The 17,202-nt window shown below is 33.5% G+C and overlaps 1 protein-coding gene across 2 annotated transcripts in view; it reads right to left on the bottom strand.

The window, feature by feature from the left end:
* LOC114620580 (vomeronasal type-2 receptor 116-like) overlaps window positions 1–13,264 on the bottom strand; it is a 41,104-nt gene extending 27,840 nt beyond the window's left edge. For both annotated transcript variants that reach the window (XM_028766697.1, XM_028766698.1), the window contains exon 1: window positions 13,065–13,264. In XM_028766697.1, coding sequence (XP_028622530.1) covers window positions 13,065–13,264 — 200 coding nt within the window. The remainder of the gene's footprint in view (window positions 1–13,064) is intronic.
* Between the last annotated feature and the right edge of the window lie 3,938 nt (window positions 13,265–17,202).

Here is a 17,202-nt window from a genome sequence, read left to right as displayed (position 1 = left end):
CAATATCTCACTATTATTTGGTCCATTATAAAATATAAATTTTCTTCATTTAAGATGGGCCAGGCATAATGATACAATAGTTCTAGCATGAGGGAGACAGAGGCAGGTGAATGTCTGAGCTCATGAGCAGTGTACAGAGCTGTAATTCCAAGTGAGTTTCAAGAGAGCAAGCAACACACATAAATACTGTCTCAAAAATAAAAAACAAACAACAAGGGTTATATCACTATATTGAACTAACATTTATTTTAGCACCTAAGAAATATCTAAAAGTTTGCTATGGTGTATCTTTTATCTACTTATATTTTATATCTGGCATACTTTTAATTTAACACAAACGACCCTTTTCCAATTATGCTACCCAGCTTTTCAATCTTACCTAAGAATTACTTATTGAATTTTACTTTTTAAAATACTGTATCATGACATCATCCCTCTATTCATTTCACATTTTCTGTACATTACTATTAGTACTAGTCTTAAATTTTATTAAATAAATTAGATCATCATTTCATGGGGGTTTTACAGAATCTCAAATGGAACAAAAAGGTCTTTGTTCCCAATTGAACATCTACTTTTGCCTTATTCACTATTCTATTCTTTCATGTCCTAATTTTCTTCATTTGCTCCTAAATATATGCAACATTTTCTGTGTGGTTGTGTATTCTGTCTATGGTTCTTTCTAGAATATGTCTTACTATTTTACATTACCTTTTACTTTCTTCCATTTCACCATAAAATTTTCTTCAGTTTTTGAACTTGTAGATTTTAGTTGCTATTTTCAATGTCTTGTTTCATGTCTTTTTTTCAGAGCACATTCATTTGTATTCTAATTATTATTTACATTCATATTTAAATAAATAGATCAGGTGACTCATTCTTATAAGTATTTGTTATCAAATTTTAGAACATTATGCATTGTATTTAATTTCCCCTTCTATACATGTCAATGCAGAAGCTGAATTTTCATACAGAAACAAAATTATTTCTTTAAATCAAGAAAATAACTGTCTATAGATTTCATGCACATGTGTATTTATGTGCTGGGGGAGGGCTGTTCCACCCTTAGGGAAAGGAGTTGAGGTGGCACACAGACTTCAATAAAGGCTAAAGACTGTATGATTGTTGGCCTTATCATCTTACTATTTATGCTTTATGAAGCATTGGTTTCTTTTCTCTTTAACTTTCTGCACTTTATTAAGAGCTGTTAGTTTTACTTTATAACTCAATCATTTTGTTATTTGAAATTGGGGGTTTAAAATATTTGATTTAGTGTCTACATCTATTTTCATTCTAGATAGTATTTTGGTTAAGTGTAATTGAGAATACCTAATTTGTTTACATTTTATGGCTTCTCTTTACTTGTTTTGACTTTAGATATTTCAAGACACAGAGTTCATGGAGTCTTAACAGAAGATATTTTTCCTGTATTAAAATCTTAGACAGGGTGCTCTAGAGACACTTGAATACTTAGGAATTCATACTGATTTTGTAGAGGACCCAAGTTGTTTAATCAATAGAAGTCATGCCAGCCCATAATCACTTGTCATTCCAACTCCAAGGGATTTGAAGCCAACATCCTCCATTAGCATCTTCACTCACCTGCAATTATTCCCACCATCTTTAAGTATAAATAAATAAATAAATAAATAAATAAATAAATAAATAAAGTGTATATATAATACCAAAAACTTCAAATTGTGGACTAGAACTTAAATCCAAACAGAAAGTGAATGGTTATTTTCATGACATACGTGCCACTATCGTACCTATAAGCATTGGGCTGCTTGGTGATCATTGTTTCTGTGTCTTACAAAGTTAAAAATTCTGTAAGATTTATGATTTATTTTTCTCCCTCATTAGTGTGTATAGCACCTTCTAGACCTATGAGTGTTAATCACTATGGAAAAAAAAATCTTGCAGCTGTGTAGCATCTTGTTTTCCCATGTTAATTGTGGTAACCAAAAATTCTGCTTGCAGTGTTCCACATGTAGGCTAAAGGAAGTCTGCCGCCTGTTTGTTTTGACTGGCAAATCAAGTTTGACTGGCCAATGGCTGAGCAGGAAGACAAAGGCAGGAATTTTATATTTCCCAGACAAAGGACAAAGGGAAGAAGGGGTTCCACCATGAGAGAGTTGTAGGGCAGACCACACACCATGAAGGAACAGGAGCATGAGATGGCTGAAATATAGGTACACAGGGAAAGCGACCACATTGGAGGCCAGTGCAGAAGAAAACAGGGCAACAAAGCTAAAATATAGATTGAGAAAATGTTAACTCAGGAATAGCAGAGGAGAGTGTGTGGTAGCTGTGGGGAGGTTTGGAAATGTCCAGTCATTGAGCTAGTTCAGGCATATCAAAATATAAAAGTTGCATGTATGTAACATTTTATTCATGAATTCAGAGAACTCTGGTAGGTGACAAAAATTATGATTATCTTCTGGAAGCTCAGAGTGGATTGACAATTTACCACTACAGATGGTGCACAATGTGGTGGGCTAGTACCAATAAAAAATTATTTAGAGATTCTCAGATGGAACATGCACACACCACGGTGGAACGTTAAGAGTTGGGGAGAACGGGCTTCTAAACAGGCCACAGCTTTTGCATGAACCATATGGGGATTTCTTTCTGCAGTTCAGAACTAATACAAAGAGTTTGGGCTCAGAGGCAGTTGGAGCCCCTGCTGTGCAAAAAGACAGGCTGAATGAAGGCAGAGAGAGAAAGAGGCAGATGGTAGAAGCTGCCTGCCTCCCATAACCAGATACATAAAGAATAGTGATGAAAGGAATTTGATTTAATTATTTTAAGGGAATATAATAGTAATTGCTTAAATGTTTTTAAGTATGCATGGAATAAAGAAGTCCAGACCTTTGATCTCAAATATAGAAAACAGATACAGAAATAGAAAGAGAAATGAATGAGAAAAATGCATTAAAAGAAAATTTTAAAAGTCTATGCCAGGGCAGCTCTCAGGATAATCAAACATGGTCTTCATGGGTTTTCTTAGATTGGTATGACAAATATTGAGCCTGGAAATACACTTATACAGTAAGTAGAAGGGAATTGAATTGAAGTTAAATACATGGATATATAAATATATTTTGAGGCTTTTGATCTGAAATTGTTGGTCAAGAGCAGAGGTTAAGTAGAAACATCTTAGACTGATAATATTCAAGTTATATAAATTTACAGGGAACATATGTACCCGCAGTGATATTAATCTCCATTTAAAGGAAATTTTAAGTATACAGATGAATAAATAACTTAAGTCTTGATCTCATGTAGGTACAGGCTAGAGATGGTGGGAGAGCACAATTTCAACAGATAATATTTGTTTAGATTATTTCAATTGCTTTAGTTGTTTTAATTATCAAAATGAAGATAATTATATGTTTGGTGGTATTTATGATTTTTAAAATCTTTTGTGAGTAAGGTCAAGCTATCAAATTAATTCAATGCATATCTTTAATGATCTTCAGTTCCTGAACCAAGGACATACTATTTTGGGAGAGAGGCTCTGTATTTTTGTTTACCGGAAAGGAGAAAATGCTTTGGACCCCTTCCAGAATGATATGGATTATATATGACAGGGTAAGATATCCTGAAGATCTTAGCTCCAGAAAAGAAAAATTCAAGAAAATCAAACAGTATCAGTAGCTTGATCTGCTGATTCCTTGACATAGGAACAACCCTATGAATGCTTAGGTATAAAAATGTCTCTAGCCAAAACTTTAGTTAAAATTTTACAAAAATCTTGCTGGTTACGGAATCCTTAAGACTCTTCATGCCCTCCTTCATATGACATGAATGAAGAATTACTACCATTCAGTATTGATTAAGTTAACCCATAAAAGGATAGTTGTCTCTCTTCTGCTCAATAAAGAACAGAGATGCATTCTTAACACATCTATATATATTGCACAATCCATGCAAATATCTTAATAGTACTAAAATTTTGGTTGTAAGATTCATATGTTGCAGAATTTGCAGCTCAAACAAGATTCATCCGTGGGGATGCTAAAATGATCTGCTGTTCCAGCCCACTGCTTCCTGATGCTATTCAGAGACTTGCTTCCAGAACAGCTTCCACAATTGCTTCTGATTCTTGGTTGACTCCACTCATCAAGACATTCAGACAGATAGATTCAGAACTTCAGTCAAGCCCTGAGACTTCTAAGCATACAGAAATTGGATAACAGATGCTAAAGCTCTTTTAAGTCTAACCAAATTTTCTAATTTTCCTACCCCTCTCAACTCCTTCAAAATTTTTCCATCACGCCTATTCAACAGGAAAAAGTTGTAGAGAATCGTCATTCTGAACTCTTGGGTTTAGGTGTCTGGTTTTGGTTATTTTATAAATTATAGATAGGATTTCATTTTACAGGATAATTTGAAAATGGTTATAATTTTGAACAAGGTGGCAATAGGTTGGATGGTATAGCCACAATACTACATTGGTGGAAATCTTTAAAATTGAAACAAATTGAAGTTATAATTTTACAATGGTACAGAATTTATAGATCGATGCAGACTTATGGTTTTCACTGGTATAAATTTCTTATATTACTACAACATTTGAAATTGATAGTGTTACTCTTAGGCATTTTGCCTATGCAACTCACTTAAGAATACATACTTAGACCAGTCCTTCAAATAACTGTTATTACAAACTGTTTAGGATTATTAATTAAGGCATGTTAAGAAGAAGGCAGTAAACTCATGGCTATACTAGATTGTGATCTACTTACATTGAAGTGTTTCTACAATATTCAAATAGAAATATCTAAGAGTAGTCAAGGTATAATAGTTCAGATACACTTTATATATATAGTCTTCAAAATCAGAAATCCAAAGAGCCTGACATTTAATATTAATTCTTTATTAAATATCAATTAATTAGAGAAATGTTTGCTGCTGACAGTACCCATTTCATGTTTTAAAGAAAAGATTAACCCTAAAAATCTACAAAGAAGTTGTTCTAGTTATGGCAATGTAACAACTAGATAAAATCCTCCTCATTCATCTACAGACAAAAATAGTGTTCAAGAAAGGACATACAGTGTAGGATAGTTGACAGCTTAGGTCTGCCAAGACAGAATAAACTAGTCCTACATAGTTTCTGCATCATTTAAGGCCTTTCAGATGATCCTAGGCCAGAGGGCTAAAGACAGATGCTTCAAAGTTCTGAGGAGAAGTGGACTGTCCAGTTAGTAGGCTGTCTCTACAATTTGGCTAAGTTTTGGAAGCTATGTTTTGGTGCTTTCTATATATCCAGGTAATATTTAATTCTTTCTTGGATTTCTGATTGGGTTGAAGACTCATTATAGTCTTAAAATAAAACTCATTGAGAAAGATGATAATGATTTTAAAAAATGGTTTTCTGATGAGAATAAAAGTTAAAATCAGAATCTACTTCAGGTATAGAATTGTAAACTTTTTAAGTTTGGATAGATAATAGAGTACATTATTTAAATTGACAAAATTAATAGTCTGGACACTTTTAAAGTGTATCATATCTCATAGTTTACATGACAGTTTTAATTATCTTCAATGTATATTAGAAAGAAAAGGCCTGTTTAGTGGATTATGGGGGAGGGAGCTGTAGCCACTTGTGTTCTCATACTAATTGTGTTACCCAAAGATCTTGCTTGTAGTGTCCTGTATGTAATGTAAAGGAAGCCTGCCCCCAGTTAGGTATGATTGGGAAATACAGTTGCCAATGGAAAGTGGCTGAGAAGGGATACATAGGCAGGGCTTTTAGATTTTCCTGACAAGAAACTAGAGAAGGAGAAGGGCTTCTGCCATGAGAGGGACATAGGATGTACCATACACAGTGAAGGAACAGAAGGGTGAGAAGGAGAAAATGTAGGTTTAAAGAGAAAGTGGCCCCACAGGAGGGCTGCCCAGAAGGAAACAGAACATCAGGAATAGTGGAATGAAGTTTGTGGTAGCTGTGGGAAGGTTTCAAACTCTTCAGCCATTGAACTAGTCAAGTTATTTAAAAATACAAAGGTTACATTTACGTGTCTTTCCATTCAGGAATCCGGAGAACTCTGGAAGATAGCAAGAAGTGTGATCAGCCTGTGAAAGCTCAGAGTAGATTAACAATTCACTGCTACAAAGCTAAGTAACAGTTTGTCTTAATTATTCTTCTATTTATCTGATTAAACAGCATAGATAAGGCAACTTTTAAAAGAAAGTGATTACTTTTGTGTATGATTTCAGAAAATTGGAAAAAATGAAGTTAGAGGGAGGGAACAGTTAGAAGCTCACATGTTGATTGACAATCAGTAGGCAGAGAAAAGAACACTGGGGATTTCATCATTATTTTTGAAACCTCAAAGTCTGTTCCTTGTTATATACTACTTCTAACAAAGCCAAACCTCTAATCCTTCCCAAACAATTCCACCAACTGATAACCAAATATTAAAACATACAAACCTGTGGAAATAGCACTGTGTGGTGGTTTAAATGGCCAAAGCCAATATACTAAAGGGTCCTATTTTTTTCTGAAGGAATACAGAAGACTTATATTTTATTGGAGAATTTGAGTGGGTTCAAATTTATTATATAGGTAAATGCCTTTTACAAATTCTGACTAAAAGAGTCCTTAAGCGTTTTCACTTCTGGCATTTGTACTTCTTGTGCCTTTGCCTGGGCATTGTGATCATAATTGCGATCTTAGAATGCAACAAGCAAGGGTTGGAAGATCAGGAGCCCCAAAAAGGTCATAGCTTCAAATTGCATAAACGAACAAAGATTCTTGAGTCCTATCAAATGTGTGGCGAATATCATTTACAATGTGTTAAAAACAATTGAACTAATATACTTAGTTGTGGGTCCCTGTGGTTGGAACGCAGAGAAGAGCCCCAAAAGATACATGGACTCCATGGGTTTAAGAGATTTATTTTCCTGGTGGATGTAGATGGATCTTGCAGTATCCCAGTGAAACTCAGGACAGACTTGAGTTAAGAGAAGGGGGAGGGTCTGGGGAGGAATTCTTAATTGGCTACACCTTCTGGCCTTCAGGTATCTCACTAGTATGTAAATCTCTCTAGGGCTTGAGGCCTGTAGTCACACCCTCTATTGGTGCTCTTTGGGAGGGGCTGCATTGTCCTATGTGACTGAAGGTGCAGGTTAATGGCATTCCAGCCTGGATTCTGGGAGCATGGTGGAATAAATGCCCATCCCTTGCAGGGTCTCTAGGCTACTTCCTGTCAGTGCTTCTAACAAAAACCAAGACCACTTTCACAGCCCTACACTTAGTAGCAATATTAAGCTCTTTCCATTCATACAGACCTCTCAATTTTAATACATGAATATTTTCACAGGGCTGGGGATCAAACCCTATGTGCAAAACAAATAGTACTGAAAAAGGTGAACAATAACCGAGCAAGCAACCTTTTGATGTATAATGGAGTCCTGCCTGCAGTGTGCACTAGTGCAATGATGGTACACATCTTATGAGTCTAGCCAACCAATATCTGATTGGATTCAAGGCCTATTCCATGAGAGGAAAACTATCATCAACACTGTTTGACAGAATTAGAAGCTTTGACTAAATAGACTGGTAAGAGGAGGGAAAATGCTTCGGTTTTGCTAAAGGAATGTAGCAACAAAATTCCTTCTATTGACATCCTACTATAATCTTTATGCCTTGCTTACCTATCAACAAAAACCTTCCTCCTACAGTAGATGGGAATGAATACAGAGTCCCACAGCTGGACAAGGCATACATAGTGAGGAACCTAGAAACACTTTGTTCTAAAGGAATGTCTCTATGAATTTTCTCCCTAGAAAGAGGAGCCATAAAAGAGTGTAGGAGCTAGAGGGAATAGAAAACACAAGGGAACAAAACTTTCTAAAGACAGCAGGACTCATAAGAAGTAGAGACAAAACCACATCTCTTACTCAGTAGGCATATTCAACTGATATCAACTCATTGATGAAAATTAGTTTTCTGCCGTATTGTGGAAATGTGTATAAAACCCATTTTCAAGTACAGGTCCCATGCACAGCATATATGGTCAACACAAATTGACTTAATGGTATAATTGGAGATTTATTTTTGTATTGAAATGGTTTGGGCTTTTTCTTTTTTTTGTTTGTTTGTTTTGTTCTATTGAGACAGGGTTTTTCTGTATAGTCTGGGCTGTCCTGGAACTCACTCTGTAGACCAGGTTGGCTTCGAACTCAGAAATCTGCCTGCCTCTGCCTCCCAAGTGCTGGGATTAAAGGCGTGTGCCACCACTGCCCGGCTAGGCATTTTTCTTACTCTCTCCTTTCCTTTTCCTTATTTTTTTTTTTACCCACGCAAGCTTTCATACACACACACACACACACACACACACACACACACACACTGTGTGTTTCTGGTTTGTGTTTTAAGGGATTTCTATTCTCATGTGTATATGTGTATGTCTCTGATTTATTTTCTTGTAGTTTTCATTTGCTTTCATTTGCTGCTTGTTTTTCAGTTTGTTCATTTGTTTTATTTTATCAATGTTGGTTTCTTTTTATTTCAACTTAGTTTATTCTATTTTTCTTCTTTCTTCTTATTTTTAGTTGCCTGTATTATTTCTAATGAGAAAGCAATAAAGAACAGTGAATTTTGATGGGTAGGAAGATAGAAAGTGAAGAATTGATTGAAGGGCAATAATAATCAGAACATATTGTATGAAAAAATCCATTATAAAAATGAATAAATTTACATATAGAAAAATATTTATTAAATCACCATCAACTTCTCTACTGGTAATCATGGAGAAGATTAACTTGGCCATCATTCTAAAAAATACTGAGTAAGCTAATCCTAATTTATCTAGATTCAAAAGGTGACAGATAATTTGACTGAAATTATATTGCCACTCTGCGAAGAAATTAAAGTATCCCAGGATGGGCTTCTCATTTCTGTTTCAAAGTTTAATGGCTAGCCTTTAAACTATATTCATGGAAAAGACATAAATGAACACAACACATTGTGTTTAAATGTGTGCATGTGAGTGCACATATACATATATAAAAATAATGTAGCAATAATAGTCAAAGAAAAAGAGTATATCATCTTATAAAATGTCAAGGACATAGAATGATCTGAATGCAGCAAAGGGCCAGAGTAAGTGACATAATTCCATCTCACTTAAAATATTATATCATTTCACATTAGTGTGTATAGCTTTTCTGAGTTGTGTATTAAAAGAAACCACAGGGAAGTAGTGGCTATAAATCTCTATGTAAAACCATGTCATAAACATTGGTGTTGGTGCATGGCTATCTATAACTCTATATATACAAGCTTCTTGTAGTGATTTGAATGAAATATCCCCCATAGTCCCACAGTGGTTGACACTATAAAGAGATTTGGACTTATTTTAATAGGTGTGGCTTGGTTGAATAAAATGAGAAATGGAACTTCATAAAATTGAAAAGCTTCTGTAAGGCAAAGGACACTGTAAATATGTCAAAACAGCAACCAACTGATAGGTAAAAGATCTTTACCAATCCTACATCTGATAGAGGGCTAATATCCAACATACACAAAAAACTCAAGAAGTTAGAGTCCAGAAAATCAAATAACCCTATTAAAAATGGGGTACAGAGCTAAACAAAGAATTCTCAGGAATATTGAATGACTGGGAAGCACCTAAAGAAATGTTCAGCATCACTAGTCATCAGGGGAATGTAGATCAAACAACCCTGAGATTCTTCCTCAGACCAGTCAGGATGGCTATGATCAAAAACTCAGTTAACAACAGATATTGGCAAGGATGTGGAGAAAGAAGAATACTTCTCCATTTTTGGTGGGATTGCATGCTGATACAACTACTCTCGAAATTGGTCTGGCAGTTCCTCAGAAAATTGGAGATCATATTATCTGGGAACCAAACTATACTACACCTGGGCATATACCCTCTCCACAAAAAAGAGTGTCATGGATGATATGCTTTAAGGTTTCACATGCTCTAGCCAGATCCAGTGTTACTTTCTCTACCTGATGTCTGTCAACACAGATGTAGAAGTCTTAGCTACCTCTCCAACACTATGTCGGCCTGCATGCCACCATGTTAATGATAATAGGCTAAACCTCTGAACTAAAAGCCAAATGTTTTAATTATTAACAGATGTCAATATGGTGTTTTTTTTTTCCAAAAGATCACTGACCACAATGCTTGTCTTCTGCAAATGCTCTTATTATCTTCTTTTTCTCATACAAGAGAAATCTTATCATATGATGAAAATGACACCAAAGGCATCTGTGTTAGGCACACTCAAAAATGTAGACTGGGATAATCCTTTTACCAACAGAAGTTTTCAGTATCTTCTAGGAATTTTCAAACAAGTAGATATGTAGTTAAATATCAGTAATACCACAAAAGACAGTCAGTTCTAGACAGTACTACTTTTAACAAAACTGAATAGGAAATATGACTAAAGAGGAACAGAATGGTCAAATAAATATAACGAACTAGGTGATTGTCAAAGATTTGGTCAATTCAGAGTAATGAAGCAAATCAAAATATAGATTCTTATGAACTGTAGTAATAGACACAATTAAATTTTGGAAAGTCTAAGAAAGAGATTCTGCTTAGGAATGAAGGCTAAATTCATCACTGGAGAATAATCAGTTTCTCAACTTGGCTGAAAATTAATAAAATCTTAAGATGAAAGTTGCAAGACAATTACTTAATTATATAATTTTTACATGATTATCATGAAAAGATTAAACTGCTTTTGAAAACAGTTCTGAATCACAAAGAATACATCATTATGTACAATATAATATCAACAACCTACTAATTACCTACAATATATTTGACAGTACAAAATAAATATATGTAGAAGATATAATAGAAAATGGATGATGACACTTGTGTGTATGTGTAAATACATATAAATATATTACTCAAAAGACAGACAAATTTTCCATAAGATTATTTCCATGGCTTGTGTTTGTAAATAATCATATTTTAAAACTAATTTAAATCAGTAAATTATAATTCTTTCAATGATTATCTTACTTTTTTTAATTTATAATATGCTTCATATAAATATATATGTGATAACATTACCATAAACATCTAACATACAAGACAATACTAGGTCAACATCAAATAAAACAAAGAGAAGACAGATAGGCACAAATGTATTTTAGTAATTCATATTATTCTCATGTTACAAAACCATATGTATTATATTCCAAAATCTGAAAGAGTTTTTCAATTTTATTATTAACTACTTAACACAACAATAGATTCTATTAGAAAATTAAGATATAGTGGGATATATTACTATACTGTCCATGTAGAGCAGCTGTATATAATATAAAAACGTACTGATTTATATAACTTGTGACACATTCCTGTGTAACAGAATGGACAGCAGGAAGATTCAGTTTGAACAATCTGGTATTGTGAGAAGTTAGTACATGTTTAAAAATCTAAAATTTCCCTAAGTGATACTTTGAAACTTTTGAGGGACTGAGACATTTCTGCTCATATGTATTATTTATTTTTTTTTGTTTCATTACAAGCACTACAACTTGTAGTTCCCATTTTAGGTAGAAGCAAAAATATAGTTATAAATATTTGAAAATATTATCATTATTTTGAGTCTATTTACCTCTCTTGACCTTAAGATTTTTAAAAACAGCTATGAAATCTTTATAAATCTAGCACACAGAGAGATATGCTATCTTGAGTTTGGAAGGCATATAATCTTATCGTACTCTCCAACCACAGAAAACCTTTTCAGTGCCCAGTTCTGAACAGAAATAGGAGCTGGGGCATTCTGCATCCTGATACAAAGAGAATAGAATGAAGAATAGCGGAGGAAACCCCAAAGCCAATGTTACCATGGCTTACTGATTGTTAGAAACAAGGTTTCTTTTATTCTCTAAAACTATTCTAAATTAATTCTTAATAACTGTGCATAATATTGTTATATCTGAAAATGAATGATATTAAGGTGAAAATTTTAAACCCACCAAGAGATGGATACTAGAAGTTTCCACAACTGAAAGTCCACACCCTACACATAAAAATTCAAGACAGAATAAATTTTAGCTGTTGACAATCAGTATTAAAGTGAGTATAATTCACATGGTCATAAAAGTATGTGAAGTTTGAAAATATATGTAAATGTGACATCAGTGTTATAAAGTGTAAAGATGCACAGGACACCATGTAAACAAGTGTAAAGATGCAAGCATTCTCAACAGGAGTAGAATTGAATTAGTGTGAGATACTTTTTTGCTGATGTCAATGATTTGCACCATTAATAACCCCATCATTCTTGGTTTAAGAGAGAAAGAAAGAAGACAAGTTTTCAGTGTCATCTAGTTTTCCATCAAGAAAACAGACATTCTGATACAATTTCCCAAATTTCAGGTCCATTTATTTGTTGAGTAGAATTCTAGCAATTAATAACACCTCTAATTGTGGACAGAGCATATTTCACAGTGAAATACCTCACAAATAAAAAGTCTAAAAATATCATATCTTTTTGAGGTCTTATTTCTGTACTCAATAGCAGGTCCAAAAGTGATGGGTTTAAAATGATGGTGTGCAAATTATAGAAGGAGTAAATTCAGTCTTTGTAAAATATTGACCCTAGCACAATATAGCTTACCTCTTGCATGGAATTTAGGTTTTGTGTGCCAGCGAGAGTTGCAGTAACAGACACTTACAGAAGCACTTTTCTACAACCTCCTAATACTTTATTATTACATTGGTTTTAACTGAATTTCTACAAAGATGATTGGATTCCAAAAAGTGAAAAGTTCCAAGATTCATGGATCTTTAATGAATCTGTTTTGAAAGTACTATGTCTCTAAGTTGGGAGAATTGTAAGAGAGAGTTTAATAGAAAGAGACACAAATAGAGACTGCCCATTAAAGAATGTAAAATTAGTGTTCAGAAAAATCTTCAAATACACTGTGCCAACCTTCTACAGTTCTGGTTCAGAAGAAGAAGAAAGAAGTTGGTTTACCCATGTCCAGAGCTCTGATACTGTGTCTATGAGAATCATGAAATAGAAAACAAAGAATTGTAAGGGGAACTCACCATAATTCAAAGAGATACTTAAAAAAGTCTTTTGGTGCAGGTTCCTCTTCTGTATAAAGGAGAAAAGCACAGTCCTGGGGCAAGTCACCATCACAGTTTTCATCGAATTTGATTCTCCAAAAGCACATGTTTTCAGTTGAATTGCACAGAAGAAAAGGTAGCTTTAGGAGCAAAACTATAAAAATTGGAGTGAACATCATCCATATACCAGCCACACTGGAAGGCTGAATTGTGAAATAACCAACAGAGTCACTCATATAAACGTGTCATATGTACAATTATGAATATATGTCTACTTTTATTATGTTTGTGGCTGAAGAGGGCACAACTAACCCTCATTTTCTTTCTTTCCAGTTTGCACCAAACTCTCAAGAGGGAAAGAAAATTAATTGCCCTTAGGTTCTGCAGCTGCTTTTGACATTCAGGTGACAATTTTCAAAACATGTTATGAGAAAAATCTTCAGCTGCCTTAGGTGCTATAATTTCATTCAAGCCCCTGGCTTGAGCTCCTTACAGGAGAGTTCCTTTTGAGAAAAAAAAAAGCGAACATCTTAACACACCATTTGTACAACCATATATAATCTCATTAATGAGTGGATTTCACAAAAGGATCACAATCTTAGCTCAAGACACAAGAACCATGATATGCCTCATTCTATGAAAGAAGTATGGATAAAATTGCAAACCCAGTCCAGACCACTCCAAAGCATTCACTGTGTCATGTTTAACCTACTCAAAACTACACCCCTGTGCAGAATCATCAAGCATTCAATGTGCTTTCCAATATAGAGAGAAGCAACCATCATGGCAATTACATGCATTTGCCAAATTATGATGACCAAATATCAACTGGTCTTTCAGACTCTATGATTACACACACAGCATCATGTGGAGTTCTAAAACATGGTTTCTCCCTTATTCCTTAATTCCAATAGATTTTGTTGATGTATTTCTTCACTTACAGTACTAAGTTCCTCCAATATTAATGTTATTTATAGCAATTTCTTTGTAGAAATCACTTCCATATTTTATCTTCTTTGGAGAACATCAGGTGAGTAGACAGAAGCAGAAAGACATACCTATGATAGACAGAATCATATTTGAAAAAAAAAAAGGAAATTCATCACTCAAGGAGGAATTTGGAATTCTGATGTGCAGATAGTGTAGTACAGTGTGTACTTTCTGAAACCACCACTATTTTTTTCAAAGAAAGCATATACTTTCACCAAAGACACTGAACAGGGAATCAGTGAATGTGAAAGAGTCAAGACTGTAGGTTTCAGAGGAGATAGAATACACCAAAAACAAAACAAAAAAAAACAAAAAAACAAAAAACAAAACAAAACAAAAAAAAACAGGCCAATAAAATCAACAAAGCAGGGCTCACAGAGAAGGAAACTAAAAGCACTGTACAAGGCCTCCATGGGTCTGGACTAGCTCCTTTTCCTATGTTATGGCTATTATTGTGGTGCTTTTTTCCTAGCTTCCTAACAGTAGGAACAGGTGTGTCTCTTACTCCTTTGTATGCTTTTGCTACTCTTTTCCTACTCCTGGGTTGTGTTGTCCAACCTTCATATAAGGGTGTTTGCCATGAGTTTTTGTATCTTGTTTAGTCCTGTCTACAGGCTGTCTCATGTAAAGTTGCTCTTATTTAAAGAGGAAACAGGGGGAGGGGTATGGATTTGAGGGAGAAGACAAGTTGAAGAGAATGAGGAGGAATGTAGGGAGGGAAAACTGTGATTGAGATGTACTGTATAACAAAATAATCTATTTTCAATAAAAACAAGTAAAAGCCTATGCTACAGTTAGTTTTCCTTGTTAAAATTCCTATTGTTTCATACTTTAAATAATTCATAGAACATTTCTTACCAAACATCATGATCTCTACTATTGTAACACAAAAAATGCACTTAACTTGACTTAATTCTACTAGATCATCAAAGAACTGTTAATAATACTATTCAAATTGTTCCATATAATAAGGAAGGAATAATTACATATATTAAAAAAATTACATGTATATAAAAGTACTTTTTAATTTTTGAGAATATAATATGATTACATTTTTTTTCCTCCCTTCAAACCATTTTCATATATTCAGCTTTTTTACTGTATCAAAGTTGTGATGCCTTTACTTATCAATTATATTTATATACATGTATATTTATATATACCTAAATACATGCAGACAACATACTCATTCTATATAATATTATTGAAATATATATTTAGAAATATTTTCAACATTCATTCACATTCTCATTGGTTTCAAACTCTTAGTATAAAATCACGTTCCTAACTTCGATTTCCATGTTTTAACAGACACAAACACATATGAACAAACACATTCACATTCACACTCAAACACACACACAATCATACACATAGGCACACATAACTACACACAAGTACAGCACATATATGTTAGTCTACAAGTGAAAATGTTGTAGTTGTTCTTTTACCTCCCATTTTTTATGTGTTTTCTATTCCCAAGTCTGTTTTGAATAATTTCTCCCCAAATACACCCTACTTTTGTCAATGACATGTATATATAATGGAAAATGTTACAATCTGCAAATTGGAATAAATATTTTCCTGAGAAGTCTTCCTTATTTTTCAAAAGACAATTGGTTTCATCAACATTCCTGAAAATGGCATATTTTAGTCTTTTGTATGGCTGAATAAATATCCATGTATACATGTGCTATAAATCCATTTGTATTTATCTGATAATGAGCACTAAAGATGATTCCATGTCTTTTGGATGATTTGAATCATAGTCTTATCTACATGAAGGTCTGTAGAATGTAAATTTTAATATCATTGATATGTTACCCAGTTACAGATTAGATGGAACAGTGGGCTGGTAGTTGTACTTTCAGATATAAGTAGATCTCACTGTTATATAAACACTCTTACATTCTCACCAGAAAACCTATGGTTTTTTATATTCTTTGTGTCATTAAAATCATTTGTTGTAGTACTCTTCACTAAACAGCTGTTCTGCTTAGTATATGGAATCTCAGTGCAGAATGCATTAGCATTTTCCAATTAGCTCAGGATCTTAGACATGTTTTCATATATTTATTGGCCATTTGTTTTACCTCTTTTGAGAATTGTGTAGTCAGTAACTTTTCAAATCATCTGACAACTTGCCTGTGAATTAAACTGTTTAATTTTTGAATTTTTCTTTTTCATCAAAATATCAATCTCCTGTCAAATGAATCTCTAGTAATTATACTGTCATGTTTTGGCGACTTTCTATTGACTTTGCTGTTTGTTTGTTTCCACTGCAATGTACAAAATATTTAAATTAATTTAACAGTATCATGTCTATCTAATTCTGCCTGAGGTTTGGAGTCTTGTCACAAATGTCCTTGTTAATCTACATGTTGCAGCATTCTACAGTGTTATTTTCAAGCTATTTCAAATGGATAGAACTTCATTTAAGTACTTTCAATTATTTTGTACACACGTTTTTAGAGTTGACACATTAGGCTTTATATAGCTTATAGGACATATTCACACAAAACAAATTATACTAAATTTTGAAGAGTTCTAACATCTCCAAGTGTCCTACCTGATCATAATTAACTAAACTTTAAATAGACATCAAGCAAAAAACGTAAGTACAAAAATTTGTGGAGATTAAACCACTCACTACTAAATAATAAATGTGTTGAAGAAGAAATAACGAAAGAAAAAATCCAGAAATTATATAAAAATAAAAACAACCCAATGATAATGGACACTTTACCAAAATAAAATAAACAGACTGAAAATGTAATCAACTAAACAATTATGGCTATCTTAGTATTAGTAATGTAAGAGCTCTAAGTGCCTACATCAAAAAATCAGAAAGAGACCAAAAATAAATTAACAACTTAGGAAAAAGTTAAAGAAATAATAACAAATTAATCCAAATCCAGAAAATGGTGAGAATAAAAAAATAGTGCTAAAATTAATGAAAGAGAAAGAAGACATCACAAAATACTCAGTGTATCTAATTGTTATGTCTTTAAAAAGAGATGGGACTGACAGACTCAAATAACAAAATGAAAGAAAGAAAACCAATAAATAATAATAATAATAATAATAGCAAAAATAATAATAATGAAAGGAAATATAGAGAGATATG

This window comes from Grammomys surdaster, unplaced genomic scaffold, assembly GCF_004785775.1.
Source record: "Grammomys surdaster isolate TR1022 unplaced genomic scaffold, NIH_TR_1.0 169, whole genome shotgun sequence".
NCBI lineage: Eukaryota > Metazoa > Chordata > Mammalia > Rodentia > Muridae > Grammomys > Grammomys surdaster.
The sequence above is the reverse complement of the archived record's forward strand: the minus strand, read 5'-3'. Positions and strand labels throughout refer to the sequence as shown.